Source organism: Sylvia atricapilla, chromosome 8 (genome assembly GCF_009819655.1).
Source record: "Sylvia atricapilla isolate bSylAtr1 chromosome 8, bSylAtr1.pri, whole genome shotgun sequence".
Lineage (NCBI taxonomy): Eukaryota > Metazoa > Chordata > Aves > Passeriformes > Sylviidae > Sylvia > Sylvia atricapilla.
In genome coordinates, this window is record NC_089147.1 from 32,046,473 (window position 1) to 32,068,018 (window position 21,546).

The 21,546-nt window shown below is 45.2% G+C and overlaps 2 protein-coding genes across 3 annotated transcripts in view; one reads left to right on the forward strand and one right to left on the reverse strand.

Moving 5' to 3' along the window:
• A1CF (APOBEC1 complementation factor) overlaps positions 1–21,546 on the reverse strand; it is a 503,111-nt gene that overhangs the window by 346,575 nt on the left and 134,990 nt on the right. The gene's annotated exons all lie outside the window — the stretch shown is intronic.
• Positions 1–21,546, forward strand: part of PRKG1 (protein kinase cGMP-dependent 1) — a 374,077-nt gene that overhangs the window by 297,756 nt on the left and 54,775 nt on the right. For both annotated transcript variants that reach the window (XM_066324329.1, XM_066324328.1), the window contains exons 8-9: positions 13,387–13,452; positions 21,048–21,122. In XM_066324329.1, the coding sequence (XP_066180426.1) occupies positions 13,387–13,452; positions 21,048–21,122 (141 nt within the window). The remainder of the gene's footprint in view (positions 1–13,386; positions 13,453–21,047; positions 21,123–21,546) is intronic.

Sequence of the window (21,546 nt, forward strand, 5' to 3'; positions counted from 1 at the left end):
CCATCCTAAACTGAGATCCCAGAGCTGGACACAGCACTCAGTGTCCATCCTAAACTGAGATCCCAGAGCTGGACACAGCACTCAGTGTCCATCCTAAACTGAGACACCCAGAGCTGGACACAGCACTCAGTCTCCTTCCTAAACTGAGATCCCAGAGCTGGACACAGCACTCAGTGTCCTTCCTAAACTGAGATCCCAGAGCTGGACACAGCACTCAGTGTCCATCCTAAACTGAGATCCCAGAGCTGGACACAGCACTCAGTGTCCTTCCTAAACTGAGACACCCAGAGCTGGACACAGCACTCGAGGTGTGGCCTGACCAGTGCCCAGTGCAGGGGCAGAATGACCTCCCTGCTCCTGCTGGCCACACCATTCCTGATCCAGGCCAGGAGCCATTGGCCACCAGGGCACTCTGCTGGCACGTGGTCATGGCTGTCACCATCACCCCCAGGTCCCTTTCTGCCTGGGCACTGTCCAGCCACACTGTCCCCAGCCCAGAACATGGCAGGGGTTATTGTGGCCAAAATGCAGGACTTGGCACTTGGACTTGTTAAACTTCATCCCTTTGGACTCTGCCCATCCATCGAATGGCTGCCTCATTTTCATCTCTCCTTGCCACCAATATTATTTATTGTATGGAAAGCTGTTGGGGTTTCTTCTCTTCCAGTTTTACAACATCATCAGATCACAATTTGAGCTGGAGAGGGCTCACAGAGGGTACCTGGCACAACTCCAGCCCCAAAGGGCTCTGATTAGAGCATCCATTGAATGGATGGATTTGATTCTTATTTCTTTTTTCCTTTCCTTCATTTTCTGGTCAATCAGCTCAGCTGTTGGTCTTTAAGGAAAGCCATTCCTAAGCATTCATAAAAAAACTCAGGACCACCAATCCATTTTTTGACTTGGAGAGTTGTTACTGGAATTCAGAGCTGCCAGCTATGACCTTCTCTTTGCATCCCCAACTTCCTTCTTTCTACATGTGCTGGAAGAGCTGTGTTGATTCTCCAGCCTCCATGTGGGGATTGCAGGGGTTTGTTTCCTTCTTTTTGTCTTTTTTGTGGTCTTTTTTTTCCTCTCTTCACTGAACTTTCAGCTCATTTCCTCTGTCCTGATGTCTCACAGCTCATTTCTGGATTTGTCCCTCTCCTAACAAGAGAAAGTCTCAAGATTTCCATATGGCAAAACCCTCCAGAGGTTTTATGGCTGGACACTGTGAGGCTGCTCTGGAATTGCTGTTCTCTGTCAGGATTGCTTTGACCCTTTTGTTTGGGCTCTGACTCCTCTGTTTTCTTGCCTCAAACCCCAACTCTTCCTATTTTCCTCCATGACCTGCCCCCATCCAACCTTTCCACTGGTTGATTTTGGCATCCCACACCCATTTATTGCACTCTAAAACTATCCTGGGGCTTCTTCCAGATGCTCCTGAGCCTGAGAGAAATTCCCAGTAGAGACCCACAGAGCTGCCCAGGCTTTGAGACCCCCTAGAAAGTGCAGATTTGCTGACAGTAATTACATTTCCTGTCTTTATTTTTTAAATTGATGTTTGTCACCGAGGTCTCTGCAGGCTTTTGCTGTTTGAAGCAAGGTGTCAGTGATTCTCCCTGGAATTTCACCACAGACTGTCCCAAATCCAACAGGAGGAATGGGAATCATTGAGCTGTGTGTGCCTTGGATGGAACAGACATTTTCACATTTTAACTGTGTCTATATTCAATAAAAAAAAAGGAAAAAACAAAAAGGAAAAAGTTCATTTAAAACTACTAAAGCTGCGGGCAACCTTCACCTCAATTTAATCTCGGGTTTGTTCAGGCTGAAAAAGAGGTTTAGGGTTATGTGGCAGAACTTCTCTAACTAAGCAATTCCACTCTGGCTGCTGAAGGCGCTGGCAGAGATTTAAATTCATCAAAAGTTTTTATATTTCATTTTTTCCCCCTCGGCCCCTGGGTTTGTAAAATCCAGTTCTTGATTCCTGAAGTCTAAAGCTGTAAATGACACATCCTTAAGGCACCTACTAAATTCCATTATGTCCACAGTCAGGCTCTAATTAAATCAAAGGTTGGCAGTTGTAGAACTGAGAAGAAACTGGAAGGTTTTAGAGTTTATATAAAACCATGATCTTATAAAGATGAAAATTACTATTACAGGAGGTTACTCAGCGTTTGTCCTACGTGCTGGTTTATTGTCTCATCCTACTGCATAATTTGGGATATAAAATACTTGAGAACTTCACCCCCCAAAAATTGTGTTTAAATATGACTTTGCAGCATTCTGGGGCTGAGATGGTGACAGGGAATATCAGAATTCTGGAATTGTTTGGGTGGAAGGGGCATTAAGAATCATCCAGTCCCACCCCCTGCCATGGGCAGGGACACCTCCCACTGTCCCAGGCTGCTCCAAGCCCCAAAGTCCAGCCTGGCCTTGGGCACTGCCAGGGATCCAGGGGCAGCCACAGCTGCTCTGGGCACCCTGTGCCAGGGCCTGCCCACCCTGCCAGGGAACAATTCCTGCCCAATAAATGAGCTTGTGGTCCTGGATCAAAGCCTTCCAAAGCAACTTTAGCCTTCTACAGCCAAGCAGGTGGGAAGGGAAATTAAATGAGGGAGAGAGAAAGGGATGTGCAGTTCCTGGGCAGGAAGTTCCTGGACAGTCCTACAGACTGAAGGGACTCAGGTTTTCCATGGTACTGCAGCTCCTTTACACCCTCGGCTGTAGCACTGGGCTGGGGCATCTTCTCCATGCTGAAAGGACAGGAATTAGGCAAGGTAGAACTTGCTGGGAATATTTGGGAGTTCAGTGGAGTGGAGGGAATGTGTCAGGTCGTAAAGAGGCTGGGAGAATTTGCTCCGATGACATCCAAGCCTTTATGCAGGAGCTGCAGAGTAAATCTTGTGTCAAACAACCAGAATGTGATTCCAGTTCCCCACTGCTGGGGAAGTCTTCCCGGGATTTTAACATCCTGACCCTGGGCACTTTGAAATGTCCTCCAGGAAGCTTTGGAAAAGGAGATGGAATTTCAAAGCCAGTATTGCTCTTTTCTGCAGCTGGGTGTTTCCAACATCTCCCCTTTCCACAGGTTAATGCAGTGCTTGTAAGGATGGCTCTGGCTGGGATTTTTTTTCTCTTGTCTTGAACTGGAATTGGCATCTGAAATTCTCCCAGGGCTGTCTTCAATCTTTCTGAGACAAATCTGCCTGAAGGAGAACTGAGGCGGCACGAAAAGGTGTTTGGTTCTTGTTCTTCACCTGGAGCTGGGGCTGTGGATTTTAGTCTGGGACATTAATAAATGAGTTGGATTTGCCAGAGGGAGTGGGGAAGCGTGGGCAGGAAATTGAGAAAAATCAGCTGAATATTGGCCAAAAAAGAGTCCCAAAGATCCCTGCTCCGACTTCCTGCTCCAAGCATGGATGTCCCAACTCCTGGAGCAAAGTCATCATTCCCTATTCCAGCCTAATATTAAAACTCTCCAAGGAAGGAGCATCACCTCTCGCACTGCTCCAAGTTTTCCTGAAGTTTTCCATCATGTCCAAGCTAAACTTCCTAAATGACAACTTGGAGCTGCTTTAAAAAAATTCCTGGGGGAATAAATCCCAAGAGAAGTAATTTAAACTAAGGAATCTGGCATTTAACTGGGATTATTGCCACTGTTTGCTTCAAAAAGCTCTGGAGCCTGGTCTTTATTGTCAGGAAAATGGGAATATATACAATCTCCATGGATTTGGAGGTGTCTACAAGAGCACAGGATTAATCCACAGGCATTGCATTTTTTTAAAAAGTCTTCCATCATGTGTCCTTTCTGAACAGGCTCTTAGAGACTTGGAAATAGGAAATAAGAAATAATTTGGCAGTTTGGGAGAGATCCCTCCACCTGGGAAACTTGGGAGACCTGAAACTCTTTGGAATGCTGGAAAAGTTGGAGCCTTTTCTGCTGTTGCTTTACTGTCCTACTGCTTCAAAAGAATGAGGAAAAATTCAGATTTCAAACTCGCCCGCAGCATGTCCTTGAGCAACGTCAGATATTTTATGGGAAAAGCTCCCTAAGCAGGACATCTCCAAGGAATGCAGGCTCATCCAGGAAACGTTTTATCCTCTGGAAACTCTTGATGAAAGGCCTGTAGTAAAGTGTTGGAGTTAACTTTGTCGCCTTATTTCTCCTTTTAGGGCTGCAGAATATACTTTTCCCATGTGGAGATTCCAGATTAGGGATAATGAGAGAGCAGTAGGGAAGGATTTTAATTGTCAGGAGCTTTGAAGTCATAATGGGACAATTACCCTGTGGCCCTGTGTTCCTGCTGGAGCTCAGGAGAAGCATTGGATCACTTCTCAATTTGGCTGATCCATGTTTTCCATCCAGGCCCAAGTTGTTATCAGTATCCACGGCTTGGAGAGGGACGAGGCAGCCATGGAAAAAGGGACTTGGATTTCTTCAAATTCTAGAACAGCTTGGGTTGAAAGGGCCATTAAGGATCAGCTCATCCCACCCCTGCCATGGGCAGGGACACCTCCCACTGTCCCAGGCTGCTCCAAGCCCCAAAGTCCAGCCTGGCCTTGGGCACTGCCAGGGATCCAGGGGCAGCCACAGCTGCTCTGGGCACCTTGTGCCAGGGCCTGCCCACCCTGCCAGGGAATTTTACAAGATAGGGGTTGGTTCATCAATGGTCTTGGAGGTCATCTTATTCCCTCTTCGTGTTTGTCTCTTAGCTTATTAAATAATATTAAAGAGCAGCTGCTGAGTCTTTCATGAAGAAAATGTGTCAAGGACCATTTCATGTGACTCTGGCTGCTGAATTCTGTTATTGCTGCTCTTCTTGTTTTTTGAGGAAAATAATGCAAATAAATAGTTTCCTCTTTATCTCTGACAATTCCCTGGCTTTTTTTTTGCATTTCCTGGGTTTTTGGCTTTGCCTGGCTTTGAATAGTCTGATCAAGGCTGGCAGATAAGTTCCTTATACAGGGTAGGTCTGCAAGGCACCTTGTTTCACAGAGTTACTAAAAACTCTTCTGATTTGTTCAAGGTTTAATTGATTTGTCCTTGAATGGGATAATTAACATTTAATATGTCTTAAAGATGCTCTTGTCACCCAGTGGCTGATTAAAACAGCAATGGGTGGGGTGTGGTAGGGTTTTATTTCACTTTAATGAAAAAGTGCTAATTTCATACCCCTGGGTTGTTTCACTTGGGGAATGTAATTAATTACGGCCTAGAGAGACTCCGCTTCATTACAATAATTCTGAATACATTACACGAGTAATTGGGTTGACTCATTAATGGGTTTGGCAGGCAAGGGGGTTCTACCATCCCCGTGTCAGCATTGTGTCACTCACATTGGGGTTTATCTGTCACTTCAGACTAAACTTTAGCCACAGTTTTCCTACAAATACCAGTTCTAATTCCTGTAGGATATTCCTGTCGCTGTGTTTTCTCTTCCTGGCCTTTCTGAGCTGCTGCAAACGCTGTAGTAAGTTCTATCAGTATCACTGAGGGTTTCCTGGGAGCAATGGGAATGCTGAGCCCCCTGGAAATGGTTTTACCATCAGCAGAGAGGGATTTCTGAGCATTGTTCCCATCTCAGCAGTGGGAAACACTGGTGGGACACCGTGGCTCCCTGCAGGGAATAAAACTGCATGGGAGCAGGGTTTAAGAGAGGACTGAGCACTGTGGGGTGAATGGTTGGACTCGATGATCCTGGAGGATCCTTTTCCAGCAATTCTCTCATTCCTTGCTTGTCCTGATGCCGGCAGATCCAGCCAGTAGTGATGCAACATTTTATCATTTTATTGTTCCAGATGATAAAACATTTCCTGGATGAGCCTGCATTCCTTGGAGATGTCCTGCTTAGGGAGCTTTTCCCATAAAATATCTGACGTTGCTCAAGGACATGCTGCGGGCGAGTTTGAAATCTGAATTTTTCCTCATTCTTTTGCAGCAGCAGGACAGTAAAGCAACAGCACAAAAGGCTCCAACTTTTCCAGCATTCCAAAGGAGTTTCAGGTCTCCCAAGTTTCCCAGGTGGAGGGATCTCTCCCAAACTGCCAAATTATTTCTTATTTCCTATTTCCAAGTCTCTAAGAGCCTGTTCAGAAAGGACACATGATGGAAGATTAAAAAATATATAATGGTTGGATGGGTGCAGTTTCAGAGATTTAAAACAGATTCCATCCAGGAATTGGGAGCAATGGATAAGGGATGAGACAGGCATCTTTTTCAGCCTTAAAAGTCAACACCAATAAGGATTTCAGCTGGATGTGGGAATACCTGCAACACGTGTATATCCTCACTGTGTTGTGGCAGCTCTTGGATTTAATTGGAATTCCCTTCCCAGGCAGATGGATTACCCAAGGGGAGGCACAAATGGAGCTTCTGTGCCCAGGGAGAAGGGCAGGGGCTGTGACAGATGGCAGCCCACAGGTACTGGAGAAGGCTCCAGGGAGAGCTCAGAGCCCTGCCAGGGCCTAAAGGGGCTCCAGGAGAGCTGGAGAGGGACTGGGGACAAGGGCTGGAGGGACAGGACACAGGGAATGGCTTCCCAGTGCCAGAGGGCAGGGCTGGATGGGATACTGGGCAGGAATTGTTCCCTGGCAGGGTGGGCAGGCCCTGGCACAGGGTGCCCAGAGCAGCCGTGGCTGCCCCTGGATCCCTGGCAGTGCCCAAGGCCAGGCTGGACTTTGGGGCTTGGAGCAGCCTGGGACAGTGGGAGGTGTCCCTGCCCATGGCTGGGGAATGGAACTGGATGAACTTTAATGGCCTTCCCAACACAAACCAGTCCATGATTCTCTGCCTTCCATGTGTCCCCACCCCAGCACTGCCAGTAATCCCTCTGTTTGCCCGAAGGACTCAGAAAAGCTCAGTGGAATTAACAGAAGGTGGATTTTTTTGTTCTGCTGGAATGGGATTTGTGAAATGGATCCTCCTGGGTGTGGGCAGATGTTTCAGGAGAGGCTGTTTGGCACTTGGAACTCTTGGAAAGGCTGTTTGTGAGCACCTGGGTGGAAACTGAGCTGAGGGTGTCACTTTGCACAGGTGCTTAGGCAAACATCCCAAATGCATCTGCCACCTTCCCTTGGCACTCCAGCTGCTGGAAGTTTCAATCTGACTTTGGCTCTTGGCTCATCACCAGCAAAGAGAGAGCCAGGGGGAATTATGTTCCCCTGGGTTTTGCCGCGTGTGAGTTCTGGGTCTGGAAATTGCTATTTGTCAGAAAATAAATAGTTATTGTTTTCTTTATATTATATATATATATATATATATATATATATATATATATATATATATATATATATATATGGAATTTTCTTTATATTATATATGTAGGGAATATCAACCCCAAATATCAGAATTTTTTGGGCTGGAAGGGGACCTTAAAGCCCACCCAGTGCCACCCCTGCCATGGGCAGGGACACCTTCCACTGTCCCAGGCTGCTCCAAGCCCTGTCCAACCTGCCCTTGGACACTTAAAGAGTGGGAACCTTCCTTGAAACACACATTTGGAATGTGAATACTCCCAGAAGAGAGACACTTTTATCTCAAACTCCACTTTGTCCTGAATGCACCAAATTTCCCCTTTTTTAGAAAATTAATTGAGGAGGAATTTGATTCCCATGGAGATGCTGACATCCCAAGGACACCTGGTGCTACTTTCTGCCAAGCCTGAAAGACCCATGGGAATATTAATATCAGAACATTTATTAGGAAAATACAATTCTAAATTTCCAAGTGACTTTCCCAGACCATTCCAGTGCTGTTTTTCAAAATTCAGGGCTATAATTCAGCCTCATGTCTATTTTCCCCACATGTATTTTATTTAAACTTTGAGTTTTATTTCCTCTTTTGACAGCTGTTTTATTTTATAAATAAAACATTTTTAATGTTTTAATCCCTAATCAAATTTCCATAAATTCAAAGCCGTTTTAATCCCTAATCAAATTCCCATAAATTCTTGCCCATTTTAACACTGGAAGTGGTTTGGTGCAGACCCTCCCATTGAAGGAGGAGCACTTTTGCTCCTGATTTTTAGTGCTGTGAGTCCTTCCTGTGCTGAATGGCCTGCTGCAAACATAGGTCAAGATGCAGGTGAAGTTAGAGAAATTATCACCTATAAAAGGTAATCAAAGCTTTAAAAAGACATTTTTAAGTCTCCAGGTAGGCAAATCCTTCTTTCTAAAGGATAGAAGATCAAATTTGGGCACCAGTCCTCAGAATACCCAATAAAGCTGATTCTTTTCTCCCACCTGAAGGTGATGGGGTAATCGGAAAATACTAAGTAAAATAAAAGTGAAGATAGAGATGCTGGGCTCTGAGCTCTTATTGCTAAATTCAAGCCAAGAACTGATCTTTTCCCATTTTTTTTCGCCCTATCTGACGTGTGCTGTCCTAAATGATTTAGATTAACCTTATTAAGAGTATTGTAACAAGGTCAAGTGTACAGTGCTGGAAGGTGGGAAAAGGCATTAAAGAACTCGAATAGCAGCACATTAAGAACTTCTGGATAGTCCTGTGGCATAATTTCAAACCCACCAGGGAAGACCTAGTTTTTTATTTCTGAACACCCTCATTAACTCATTAACTAATTAACTCATTAATAGCCATTCTCAGCTGCTCCCAGCACTCATCTGCTGAGGTTTCTGCCAGGGACTCTCCCAGGTTCTGCAGAGCAGCCACCAAGGAGCAGGCACTGACCCACCTGCTGGGGGTGGTCCTTCGAGGTTCTCCAGTTTCTGGAGGCAAGAAATGGGGTTGTATCCTCACTTTTAGGGAAGGGAATGGTCAACATCAGGAAATAGTTGGATGTGGCCGTGTCCATGGGGTCACAGAATGGTTTGGTGTCGCAGTCGGCGGGAGAAATGCCGCAATCGATAGGACTGATCAACAAGACTCAGTTTATTTAGAAGAGTTTACACAAGTTATAGCACACCTAATAAGCTCATGCATAAAACTAAAAGTAAGCTTACTGTTGGTTATATGAAAAAGCATGGAATTAACTCCCACCTCTGCATTCCTATGGCTTCTGCTACACATTTGATATTGTCCAGAAGTTACACCCCACAGACACTGTGCCGCTGACTATATAGATAAGGGCTGACCAGCATCCTGTTGCTATCCAGCTGCAGATTGTTTACGTGACCTCTCGCAGCTAGCCATTCTCCTACGGTTTGGGCCCTTACAGAATGGAAGGGACCTTAAAACTCATCCCATTCCACCCCTGCCATGGCAGGGACACCTCCCACTGTCCCAGGCTGCTCCAAGCCCCAAAGTCCAGCCTGGCCTTGGGCACTGCCAGGGATCCAGGGGCAGCCACAGCTGCTCTGGGCACCCTGTGCCAGGGCCTGCCCACCCTGCCAGGGAAGGAGTTGACAAAATGGCCATCAAAGACTGGTCTTCATGACTTCGATGTTCTCCAAATTTAATGAATTCTGTGATGCATACCTGCATCAATCACCTGGATCTGCCTGATTTCCATGGGGGAAAACCACCCCCTCACAGACCAAAATTTGGCTTTCCAACCTTTCATCTTCCTGAGAGCCCGACATCCATTTGCCATTCGCTTTGATAGAAAAATGCATCACTGGGATTAATAAATGCAGTGTGCTCTACTAAACTTTTATGGATTTTAATGTGAAACTAATAAAAGGTGCCATTGGAAAAAGTGGCACTTGAAAAGCCATTTCATAAAAAACCTTGTAAAAACCCTGTCAGGCATTAAAATCTCACTTCCTAAAAGGGAATGAAGTACAGCAGGAAGGATTTGACTCCAAGATACCCCACTTTGAGGACACGTAGCAAAAACCCCATGTGTTCTAAGCTTCGTGGATATTGGGAAAACAAAACATTTCTTAGAGAGCAGCAATTCATCTCGCTGAGCTTCAGAAATACTATTTTACCAACATTTTGCTCAATACAAGAAAAATGTGCAACTCTCCAAACAGAAAATGTACCAGCTCCCTCTAATACCTGGTTTTATGCCTTGTGAGCATAAAACTCGTTAGCACTTACTGACTGCTCCTAAAATATATTTCTGCTCCCAGTGGCTCCAGCCGAAAGGTTTAAGCCCTGCCAAGGGTTGTACAACAAGATTTACAAAAAAAAAAAAAAAAAAAAAAAGAGAAGCTCTTTGTGATAATTGACTGGAATATTTACGGAGCTGAGGCCTCAGGTCTTTCAAGGCTCTGTTGGTCGAAGAAATTCTGCTCTGTCCTTACTGCACTGAGAGTTATAAAAGTAAAAAGCTCCCAGGAGCTGCTGGTGGGATTCCAGCAGCCTGGAGCAAAGGAGGCTCAGGAGGGACCTTGTGGCTCTGCACAAGTCCCTGCCAGGAGGGGACAGCCAGGGGGGGTCGGGCTCTGCTGCCAGGGAACAGGGACAGGACAAGGGGAAACGGCCTCAAATTGCACCAGAAGAAGTTTAAGTTGGATATTGGGAAAAAAAAATCCCTTTACAGGAGTAGCTGTCAAACACTGGAACTGACTGCCCAGGGGTGGAGTCCCTATCCAAGGGATTTGGAGCAGGGAGCTATGGGAGCAGGATTTCAAGCAGTTCGGGGATGTAGGAAGGTAAAAAAAAAAAAAAAAAAAAGCAAAACAACGGGAATCACCTCAAATATTTTTACATTTAGGGCAAATTATGGCAGCCTTAGGTAAAACCATGAGACAGTGGCTGCAGTATAAGCTTATCTCTTCTTAAATTGAGTCGTTGACAGCTTGTCAGAAGCAAAATTGCTGTAACTTCCCAATGTGGTGAAGCCGGCTGTAAATTCCAAGGAGAAAAAACAGATCTATGCATTTCACCCCTTCAATAATTTCCTGGCCTTTCCAGTGGCGTGGTGACACACCCGGGAACGTTCAGGAACGTGGAGATATTTTGCCACCTAATTCCACCACGGGCTTGAAGGAGCTGAGATGGACACTCGAATGGGATTTTTGGCCCTTGTCCATAGGCAAGGATCTCCCAAATCCTCCCCTCTTGGATTTCCACGGCCGAGAGCCCCCGCAGCAGCTGTGACCTTGGTGCAGGTGCCCAGCTCTGGGCTGGGGGAGCTGGGAGATGCCAGGAGGGGACACAGAGCCCAGAGCTGGAGGACATCAGGCGCGTCCAGGGGAAATGCTGGAGCAGCTGGGGCCATGGAGAGCGAGGGAGGCTCCACGGACAAGGAATGCAGCTTCTCGACAAGCAGCTCCGAGGAGGAAGGGGATGAAGGCCAGGGAGTGTCTGAGTCAGTGCTCTCCTCTCCTCCCTGGGGCCACAGGGTGGTGGTGGGCACTGCTAGGAATTAATTCATTGACTAATTGATTGTTAATAAGTTGTGTTTTGCACGCTGCTAATAGCTTCTCTTAGTGCTATGCTGGTAAAATAATTACTTGTGTTTGATGCACTTCTGGTAATTAACTACCTGTTGCATTGAAAACAGTAATTACTTTTCTCTTGTCATAATTCCTTGTTGCACTGGTAGTAGTTACTTTTGTCTTTAAAGCTGTGCATTTATGGGGAGTGACCTTTGCATTGGATATTTTGCACTGGTAGTAATTAGCTGTTTTGTGTATTTACTAGTAATTAGTTTTTCATTTAATGCTGTGCCCTGGGAATGCACATTACCTTTGTTTTTAATGCTCTGCACTTGCAGTAGTTACTGTTTCACTTAATACCATGGTTATTTGCTGCATTTAATGCTGTGCACTTGTAGTAACTTCTGCATTTAATGTCTTGTCCTGGTTACTTTTCCCTTCAGCCCTGTGCTTTTAGGGATAGTGACTTCTGGGTTTAATGCTTTGCACTTGTAGTAATTATTACATTTAGTGCTGTACCCTTATAGTAATGACTTTTTTATTTGTGCAGTTCATGTGTGGTGATTACTTGCTGCAATTAATGCCATGCTCTTGTAGTAATTCCTTCTGCATTTAATGCTGTGCACTTACTAGTGGTTAATTTTCCACTGAATGCTGTGCCCAGGTAGGAATTACTTGGACTTGTAGTAATTACTCGTTGCACTTCACATCCTGCACTTGTAGCAGTAACTTGTGCACTGAAGTGTGTGCACTTGTAGTAATTATTTGTTGTGTTTAATGCCACCTACTTGTGGTAGTTTCTCTCTCGTTTAATGCTGGGCACTTGGTGGTGGTTGTTCTTGCCTTTAATCACCTCTTAGTTAAAATTTTTTCCCCAATTAATGCCTTGCACTTGGAGTTTTTCATGCCGTGCACTTCCAAGGTTTCATTGGCCTTTAATGGCCCAGATTTCTGTACCTCCGTGTGCTGCAGCTCCTGCCCAAAGTCTCCTTCTAGAAAAGGATGGATAACAGAAATTACAACAGTCCCTTGTGCACCTGAATACCTGATCTCAGATTTTACTGAAAATGTTTAAACAGAGGCCACCAATTTTACTGTGTTTTCCTGGTCCATAATCATCTCAGTATAAAACAGTGACCAAATCATGTCTGTGATCCATAAATTTAAAGGGACAAATGTCTTTTTGTGGCATCTGGGATAATGGGACAAATTTGTTAAGTTTTAACGGGAATTAGTGGACACCGACAAGTTTGAATTCTCATGTTAATGGATCAATATATTGGCAAAAGCTGGCTACAGCAACCTAATGAGGAATTCAGTATTATCCTTCCTTATCCTCTCTGTATTTACCCAAGTTTTAGGAGTTAATAGAGATAATTATCCACTCCTACTCTGCTGCTTCTTTCTCCTCGTTTTAAATGAGCACAATGTGATTTATCAGTGGGGTAAATTAGCACTAATACACACTTAATTCCAGTCTGGAAAGACTCAGAGACAGCATTCCAGCACAGGCTGGAATATTAATGCTCTTCCCTTGTATTTCTGCTTGCTCTGCTCTAAAGGTATGAGCATGAAGAGAGCTCCAAAGCAATTAAAAGTTAATTAATGATGACCTCAAAGGGAGAGTGCCACGTGCATCACCCTTTTAAAACCATATTCCTGCTTTAATACCTCCAGTCTTTAAATGGGAATTTCTCTTGCCAACAGCACCTGTAAATCTCATTTTCTGCCCCAGTGGAAGCGCAGAGCGGCGTTCCAGCCTAAATGAATGAGGGGTGTTTGGAAAAGGGGAAGTCTCTCTTGCCTGTAATCCACTGACCCTTGGAATTTGGAAAGGTTGGAGGGAATTGGGATAAAGTGAACCCGGAAAATGCAATGCTGACTCTTATTAAACACTGGAACACCAAATCAACCTGATTAAAGTGAAGTAAATTGATATTTTTATTACTCTTGGAATTCTAGTCTTTTGTTAGCTCATATGGATGATGAAAACAGCAATGAAAAGCTGTGAAAGACAGAAATTCATCCTCAAAGTGCTTGAAGAACTCTGTATGTTGGAAATCAGGAGATTGTCATGGAAATAACTGAGGAAATGTGTTTTTTTTCTTGCAGGGAGGATGTGAGGACAGCCAACGTCATCGCAGCTGAAGCGGTCACTTGTCTGGTCATAGACAGAGAGTAAGTTCCTCCTTCTGCCTGAGGCTGGGGGCAAACTCCAATTTAAACCTTTCCCAGAGCTCAGGGCAAGCCTTGGATCATCTTCTCCAGAGAGGCCTCTTCATTTGGGGTGACAAAGTCACAGACACGTCCTCCGTGAGCGGAGGGAAGGTGCACCTAAATCAACCAGACCAAACTCAGTAGTGACAATTAGAATCACAGGAGGTTCCAAATGGAAATAAAAGAGGGGCTGGAATTATTGTGGGAAAGGAGCTGGGTGTTACAGTGGGACACAGGTGGAGTTCCTGGCAAATGCTGGAGCAAGGTGTTATCCCAGTCCGTGTGGCGATGGAGAGCCTTGGGAGAAGGCCACAGCCCTGCTGGGAGCTCTGCTGCTCAGAGGAAAGAGAGGAGATGAGAAGAGCGAAATAATAATTTGTATAGAAAGCTTGAAGAGAATTAAGGGGAGTTAATCCAGAAAACACCATGCCTGGATGCTCCAGTGCTGCAAATCCAGCTGCTCTCTGCCATTACTGGGAATGGGATTAAAAAATGACATAAATGACATAAAAAGTGAACATGACTCCTGGGCTGGTTTTCCCGTTGTGAAGCACTGGCACAGACCATGGACACACCTTCATGGGGATCTTTCCATGGGAATGTGGTATGGATCTGTCAAACCCACAGAGAGGGTGAACAGGTATTGACTTTTCACTGCCTCCTCCAGTGCGAGAGCTCCAAGAAACCTGCAGGAGGGAGCCAGAAACTATGGGATGATGAGAAAAAAATTGCTGATGTTGGAAAGGAGAATAAATCCCAGTGGATTTTTGAAGTAATGTGGGATCCACCCCTGGGCCAGGAGCTTTCAGAGCAGTCTGGATTGTTGGGGTGTCTGGGCAGGACCAGGAGCTGGATCCATAATCCCTGTGGATCCCTTGATTGTGGAGCCCTTGTTGTCTTCTGGGGAGAGATGAGATTCTGTGCTTTTTTAGGGCTGATCTCCATCCCCTCACTCCTGCTGTGACACAAGTGGTTTGTGTTGAGTCATCTCACAGGAATTCCTGAAAATCCCATGTTCTGTAAAGGCTGAGCTGGGGAATGCCTTCAGAAATCCTGATAAGTTCTGACTGATGTTCTTTCATTATTAATTGCAAAACCCATGGTCTGTCCACTGAACACAGGTGGGGAACACCTGAGAGCTCCTTTCTCAACCTGGCAGGTAAAACACCCACCCTCCCTTCTCATGCTGTAGGGCAAGAATTGGGTTATTTAGCAGGATAATATTTTAATAATCTTTATGCTTTTAATAATTAGATTATTTAGCAATCGTTAATTCAGAGAAATAAAAAGCAGCAAGTATTTATGCTGTTTTATTTTTACACTATTGCAACAGATATTTTTGGTTTGCACTGTGAGAGTCAAAAGCTTGAGTTATTTGAATTCAAGTCACTCATTCCTGATAATTTCCCAGATTGCTCCTTTCCTTGTCCTTCTGTGCCTTGTCCTCAGTTTACAATGCCCTTGAAATAGTAAGGAAGTGCAAGTTAAATTTAAACTGATGAAGCTGTGGTTAATCTACCCCAGAGATTCTATTAACACTCTGCAATTAGCAGAGTAACACTATTTATAAAATTCTTATTTATAGTGCAAGAAAAGTGACCCTATTGATAGCCCTATTTATAGCTCAGAGCAGGCTGTCCTGTGTCCTGGCCTGTGCTGAATTTCATGTCCCAGCTCTTCCTTAGGCTGGTATTTTATAGGAATGACAACAGCAGGAGCAAAATTTCACGTGGAGACAAACTACCAGGACTTGTGGCAATTTGGGAAATCGGTGAGGAAAAAAAAGAACGATTTTTTAAATACCCATACACGGTGAATTTTACACCTTTTGGGTCGTGGTGGTGGATGTGAATGTTGAGTGACACAGAAGGCGGCAGTGGGAGCAGGGAGTGGGTGTTGTTCCCTGCAGCTGGAATCTGTTCCATGCAGCAGGAGGGTGACACGAGGCACTGAAGCTGCCAAATATTTCCTTTTCCCAGACAAGCTCTTTGCCTAATCAGATGGAACCACTGAAGCAGCAATTTCCATGCTCTGTGGGTGTTCCCATTCGAAGCAGCTCAGCAAAATTCGTGTTACAATTTCAAAAAAACCCCAAGTGATGGGAAAAGACCTTTTCCTTAACACGTGGAATTCCTGGAGAATCTCAGTCTCACTGACCGACGTCACTCACTGGAATTATCTGCAGCATGGTAACTCTTCCAAATTCCTTGTAAAAGGCTTCCCCAAGGCATCCAAAAATTGTTCTGGCTGCACACTCCCATCTCATTAACAAAGAGAGTCACACCTTGGTGCCACAGGAAGCTATGCCTAGGGGAGGCATGAGCCTGGCTCTGGATTTGCCAATATTCCCAGCAATTTTAGCTGCTGCAGAATTTGTAGTTGTGGGAGTGAATAATATGGGAAACTTTGATTACAGGGACGAGCCAGGAGCTCTGGGCAAGTTGGGTTTGAGAAGGGAATTGCTTAAGCATGAAAGGAGGGAATGCTTTTGCCTAAGAGGATCTCTGGAATTTATAAAATGTGTATAAAATGGCTGCAGGGCTGAAGCAGTGGGAGTCAGAAATGCCAAGAGGGAAGTCAAACTGGAGCTCATGATGGGTCTTTAATTACCAGATGATGTTGGTGCTGCCTTGCTTTTTAATTTCCTTGTGAAACAAGAGGGCTCTTCCAGTCCCAGAACGCCCCAAAGACTCCCAGAAAGTGGTACAGCTATTTTTGCCAATCTAGGAAGATGTGCTTTGCAAAGTGCACTTCCAGCCTCCTTTTCTGGTGTAGGAATGAGCAAAATCCTGATCTAACAATGAAAACAACTTGCCGGAGCCATTTGATGCATCCCATGGACATCATTCCCACTTAAATATTCATTACAAAAATAGTTGTTACAAAAAGCATTGGCATTTTTTTTCATCTTGCAGTTGTGTTTTTGAGCCACTTCCTTTGCTGGAATAATGAATTTCAGTAGGATTTTGTCCCTAATGTTCTTCATCTTTCCCTGTGAGGGTGAGGAGGCCCTAGCACAGATTTCCACAGAAATTGTGGCTGCCCCTGGATCCCTGGTAGTGCCCAAGGCCAGGCTGGACTTTGTGTCTTGGAGCAGCCTGGGACAGTGGGAGGTGTCCCTGTCATGGCAGGGGTGGGAATGGATGGGCTTTAAGGTCCCTTCCAACCCAAACTTTTCTAGGAATTCTCTGTCTCCCATTGGAAGCACGATTCATTTTGAATCCCCCAAGGAAGAAGACTGCCAGAAAACAAAAACAAAAACAAAACAAAACAAAAAACAAACAAACAAAAAAAATTGTGTAGTCCTACCTGGTCAGGTGTATTTGAAAGAAAGGACTTGGAGTTCAGAAAGAAAAAATTCCAAGGAATTTCCCATTATCTTTGAAATTTCAACACAGAAGAGGAGGTGATCCAGTGGAGGAAATGAAGTGAGAGGGTTCCAGGGCTGAGGAAATGAGGGTGGCAGCCCTGTAAGGGACCACAGCACTGGGCAGGCTCTTTTCTCAAACCTCTGGTGAGCTGGGATTGATTCATCCAATGTTCCTCCTGCCAGCCATGGAGCACAGCCATGGGCTTATGGAGTTGGCTTGGAGACTTCAACAAAATCCACACAGCCTTCATGGGAAGTGTGGGAACAATGCCAGCTGGATTTCTGACCATCGGAGGGAGTTTGGAGAAGCCTTTGGATGCTCAAGGAGCCACGCAGCTCGTTGCAGCCCCACCATTTCCTGCTGGTCAAGCCTCTGCTCTGGAGACACATTAATATTTTACAGCGCCTCTCGGATGGCTTTTAGGCATTTTTATTGCCAAGTTCTTTTCTTTTGTTTTTAACAGTTCATGGGCTTTCTGTCTTTAGGGCTTGCCTTGACCCTACAAGATCAAGGCTGTTGTTAATGAAGTTTTTCCTCTGGTGCCACTGCAGGAATTCATCCTCTGGGAAAAAAAAGTTAGTATGGGAGTAACTCCTCCATGGTGTTGCCTCCAAATTGCTCTGAGCTTGGCCTTGTCAGAGCTCATCCTGATGAATTTCCAGGCTCCTTGGAGGGGTTATTAGGTTTGTTCCAGAAGTACAGTTGGGGAAAAGTTAACAAATCTGTGCTGGGTTTGATGGATTGGTCCTTTAGGAGCTTGTCTGTAAAAGGTCTTCTGATAAAAACGGTGCAGACACGCCTTGAGCATCTGTTCTGTGGATCCGTTTGGATAAAGATGCACAGACAGGCTTCACTTGCAGCTCCTTTGTATGGAGAGAAAACAGGAGGAAAAGGCTCCAAACTCATTCCTGCCATTTGGAACATCGCTGGCATCCTCAGGGACAAGTTGGTGCAACTTTATAATGATTTTTTTTCCACACCTACCTCTTGAAACTGAGAAAGTGTTTGAAAGTGTTTGTGGCTGCTCCTGAACTGTAGGAATATTTACACTGAGGTTGATTCAGGTTCATCTTTTATTTATGTGGGATTTTTTTTTTTTTTCCCCTCCATATAATTTATTTATGGTGCCAACAACGTTTTCCTGGAGCTGGGAGATTTAGCAACACCGTGGCAATTGGGAGGACAAAATTGCCTCATGCAAATGGAGAAGAGCTGATGGATCAGAGCCAGGAAAACTCAAGGCACAGCCTCTGCTGACAGAGAGTTACAGAACTACCTGGAATTTACACTCATTTCCAGCTTCTTGTCTCCTTCAGCTGCACTTATCAAGAGGATGCACTTTTTTTTTCTTTTTTTTTTTTTTTTTTTAAAGACAACGTTTTAAATATTTCAGCTATTTTCTGCTTTCCCACTTTGCATTTGCCATTTTTTGTCTGTGTTTCAAAGGCCGGGTTTGGTTTTTATCAGAGAGAGCTGTGAGGTGTCAACAAAGGTTATTGGATCGGCCCTCCTGGCAAGGGAAATTGGAGAAAAATGAAATAAAAAAAAGTATTATCCTGGCATGACTGACCCCATATAAGCTGAGCTGAGCTCTTTCAGTGGAGATTTTAGGGTTTGCTGCTTTGCTGTTTCTCCCAGCCGGAGCAAAGTTTATCCATGGAGAAAATTGGTTATGAGGAGAGAACAGAAAAAAAAACGAAGAGAAAAGGCCATGAGGAGAAAAAAAAACCTGAGCAGTTTCTGATTGAATCCTGGAGGAGGTTGGGACTGAGCCGAGACTTCAACAATGTTGAGATGGGCAATAAAAAAGGGACTCAAGTGAACTTTGACAGCGTGCCCAGTGCTAACTCTGGCTTAAAATTTTTAATAAAAATTAAGGGGTTTGGAGAAACTGTTGTTGCTCCTTTCAGTGACTTTTTCTTCTTTGCTCTTTGACTGGAAAATATTTATTTGCATTGCCAAAAAAAAAAAAAAAAAAAAAAAAAAGAGAGTTTTTTTAACCCTGCCACATTTCCCTAAGCAAAGCAAGCCTAAATCACAATTTAGGTCCTAGGCGATGTCTTGTGGCCTTCCAGGATGGTGCTACCGTGTTAATTAATTGCCTAAATACCCGTTTGGGATGCAGTTAGGCACCCCAATCCTGCTTTGCTCTCACTGTAAAGGTTTGGCTTCATCCTGTGGCACATTCCCAGCAGCAAGAAGATAAAACTTGAGGTGTTGGAGCTGAGTTGTTCCTCTTTTCCCTGCTGAGCAAGGAATTTGGGGTTGAAAAGTTACTCCCATTATTAATACATCCTAATAATTAAAAATATTAGTAATTACCAGGCTGGTTAAAGATCACTAACACGAGTTTATGTGAGAGCAAAGGGGTTTGTGCCTCCTCTTCCTCATTAGTCAATGAATTGATTTGCTTTCCTCGTGCTGCATAAATGATTTCCTTGATTGTAGGATTTAAAACGTAATGAATTTAGTGGAGTGGAAGACTGGGGAAATTGGTGTGGGCAGAGGGCATTTCCTGAGCTGCAATTCCCACCAGAGAATCCCAGGATGGGGCAGTTGGGAAGGGCCCCCAGTGGGCACCTGGTGCCACGTCCCTGCTCCAGCAGGGTCATCCCAGAGCACAGGGCTGTGTGCACTCAGCTCTGGAATGGCCCCGGGGAGGAGGATTCCTCTGGAAAAGCCCTGACAGCAGCTCCAGATCCAAACCACCTCTCGCAGTTGTCCTCTCCTGCCCCAGGGTGATGGGGAGAGTCCAGCTTTTCCCAGCAGGGTCATTGCTCCTCCCTTGGATGTGCTGTAAGTGCTGTCTCTGCTCTCCACACCTCCAGGGGAGGACATTCCTACGTTCCACAGGGTCAGGCATCTCCTGAAGGACCATCTTAGGGCAGTCAGTGTGTCTGAGCCCCCCGGGGTCCCACCCTTCCCATCCCAGGAACACGGAGTCTCCCCAGCTTCACCCTGAGCCTGGCAGGACGCTGCATTTCCCAGCTGCCCTGGATTTCCCTCACCTGCTCAGTGCCACTCATTCTCTTGGATCCTACAAAACCTCCCTGAGAAAGGGCCACATTAAATATCCCCTTCTTATTCCCAAAGTCAGAGAAATGTGGCCGTCAGTGGGGATTTTAAGATTTTTCTTTCTTTTTTTCCAATGTTTCCTTTTTTTTTTTTTTTTTTTTTTTTTTTTTGTCAATTTAGAGCAATTCCTGTTCTTGAGCTCTGTGTTTTGTGCCTCAGGAGAGTCAGGAGCACAGAAGAATTGCAGGATTTTCATTTGTGAGGCAGAGCTCAGTCAAGAGACTCTGGTTTGCAGCAGTTCATCTTTTCAAATTTTTCTTCCTTGAAAAAAGAAAGACCTGTATGTGGCAGACCCACTGGGAATACTGGAACTGGATAGTAGAAAGTAGTTTTTCACCTGGAATGTTTTTGTTTGAAGGCATTCACTGTTTTCAGTTACTGATTTCAAGCTTTTTGTGGAATTCCAGAATGGTTTGGAATGGAAGGGACATTAAGGATCACCCAGTGCCACCCCAGCCATGAGCAGGGACACCTTCCACTGTCCCAGGCTGCTCCAAGCCCCAAAGTCCAGCCTGGCCTTGGGCACTGCCAGGGATCCAGGGGCAGCCACAGCTGCTCTGGGCACCCTGTGCCAGGGCCTGCCCACCCTGCCAGGGAACAATTCCTGCCCAATATCCAACCTGATTCCCCTCTCTTTCAGTTTGAACCCCCTTTGATGTGTTTTTGGATGCTTTTACTCTAAAGATGAGAAAGCTGGGATCCAGAAATGAACATTTCACTTTGGAAGCAGAGGGATGTGCAGAGTTCCTGGCTGGAGGACAGGGATGTGATGGTTGAGGTGCCACCACCAGCCACCTTGGCACATTCACTCTGAAACTTCTACTGGAGGGTGAGAGCCTTCAGCAGCCATTTCAGTGGGCTGGATAAATAATTGTGGATCTTCCTGGAGTTGGTTTCTGCATCTCCAGCATTTCTGAGGGCCTGGTCTGTCACCAGCATCGAGATCCAGCCCCGATTGCTGCTGAAAAGCCACACTGGATTTCACAGCTCCCAGGTGGAATCTCTTCAGGCTCAGTGGTGGATCTGGTGGGACTGGATGATCTTCAGGCTCATTTTCTAAGCTTAGTGTTTCTGTGATTTTCCTCTCAAAGTGTCCCTTTGTGTTCACAGCTCCTTCAAGCACCTGATCGGGGGCCTGGACGACGTCTCCAACAAAGCCTATGAGGACGCAGAAGCAAAAGCAAAGTAAGTGCTCAGCATCAAATCTCAAACTTGTGTTTGGTGATGGGGCACCAGTGGAATTCCCCAAAAAAACCCCTCCTTGTTCTCCATGCAATAGTACCAAACAGCTGAAGGAGGAGAGATTCCTCCTCTGGATGGAGGAATTTTGCTCCTCGAGGTGGGTCTCCTCTGGTCAGTGCCCAAAGCCAGGTTGTCCCAAGGTCCTGCTCAATCACGACATTTGAATCCAGTGGATCTTCCAGAGATCCTCTTTTGAAATATTGTGAGGTGAGAAATTCCAGATCTTGGGATTGCACTAAAGGGAATTGTTGTTGAGGGAATTGTTGGAAACTTCATTTCTTTAGAGAACTCTGACCTTTCTCAGATACTTTCCAAAGTCAAACATGTTTTGAGACAAAGGATGGGCAGTGGAATTTGTCATTTGGGG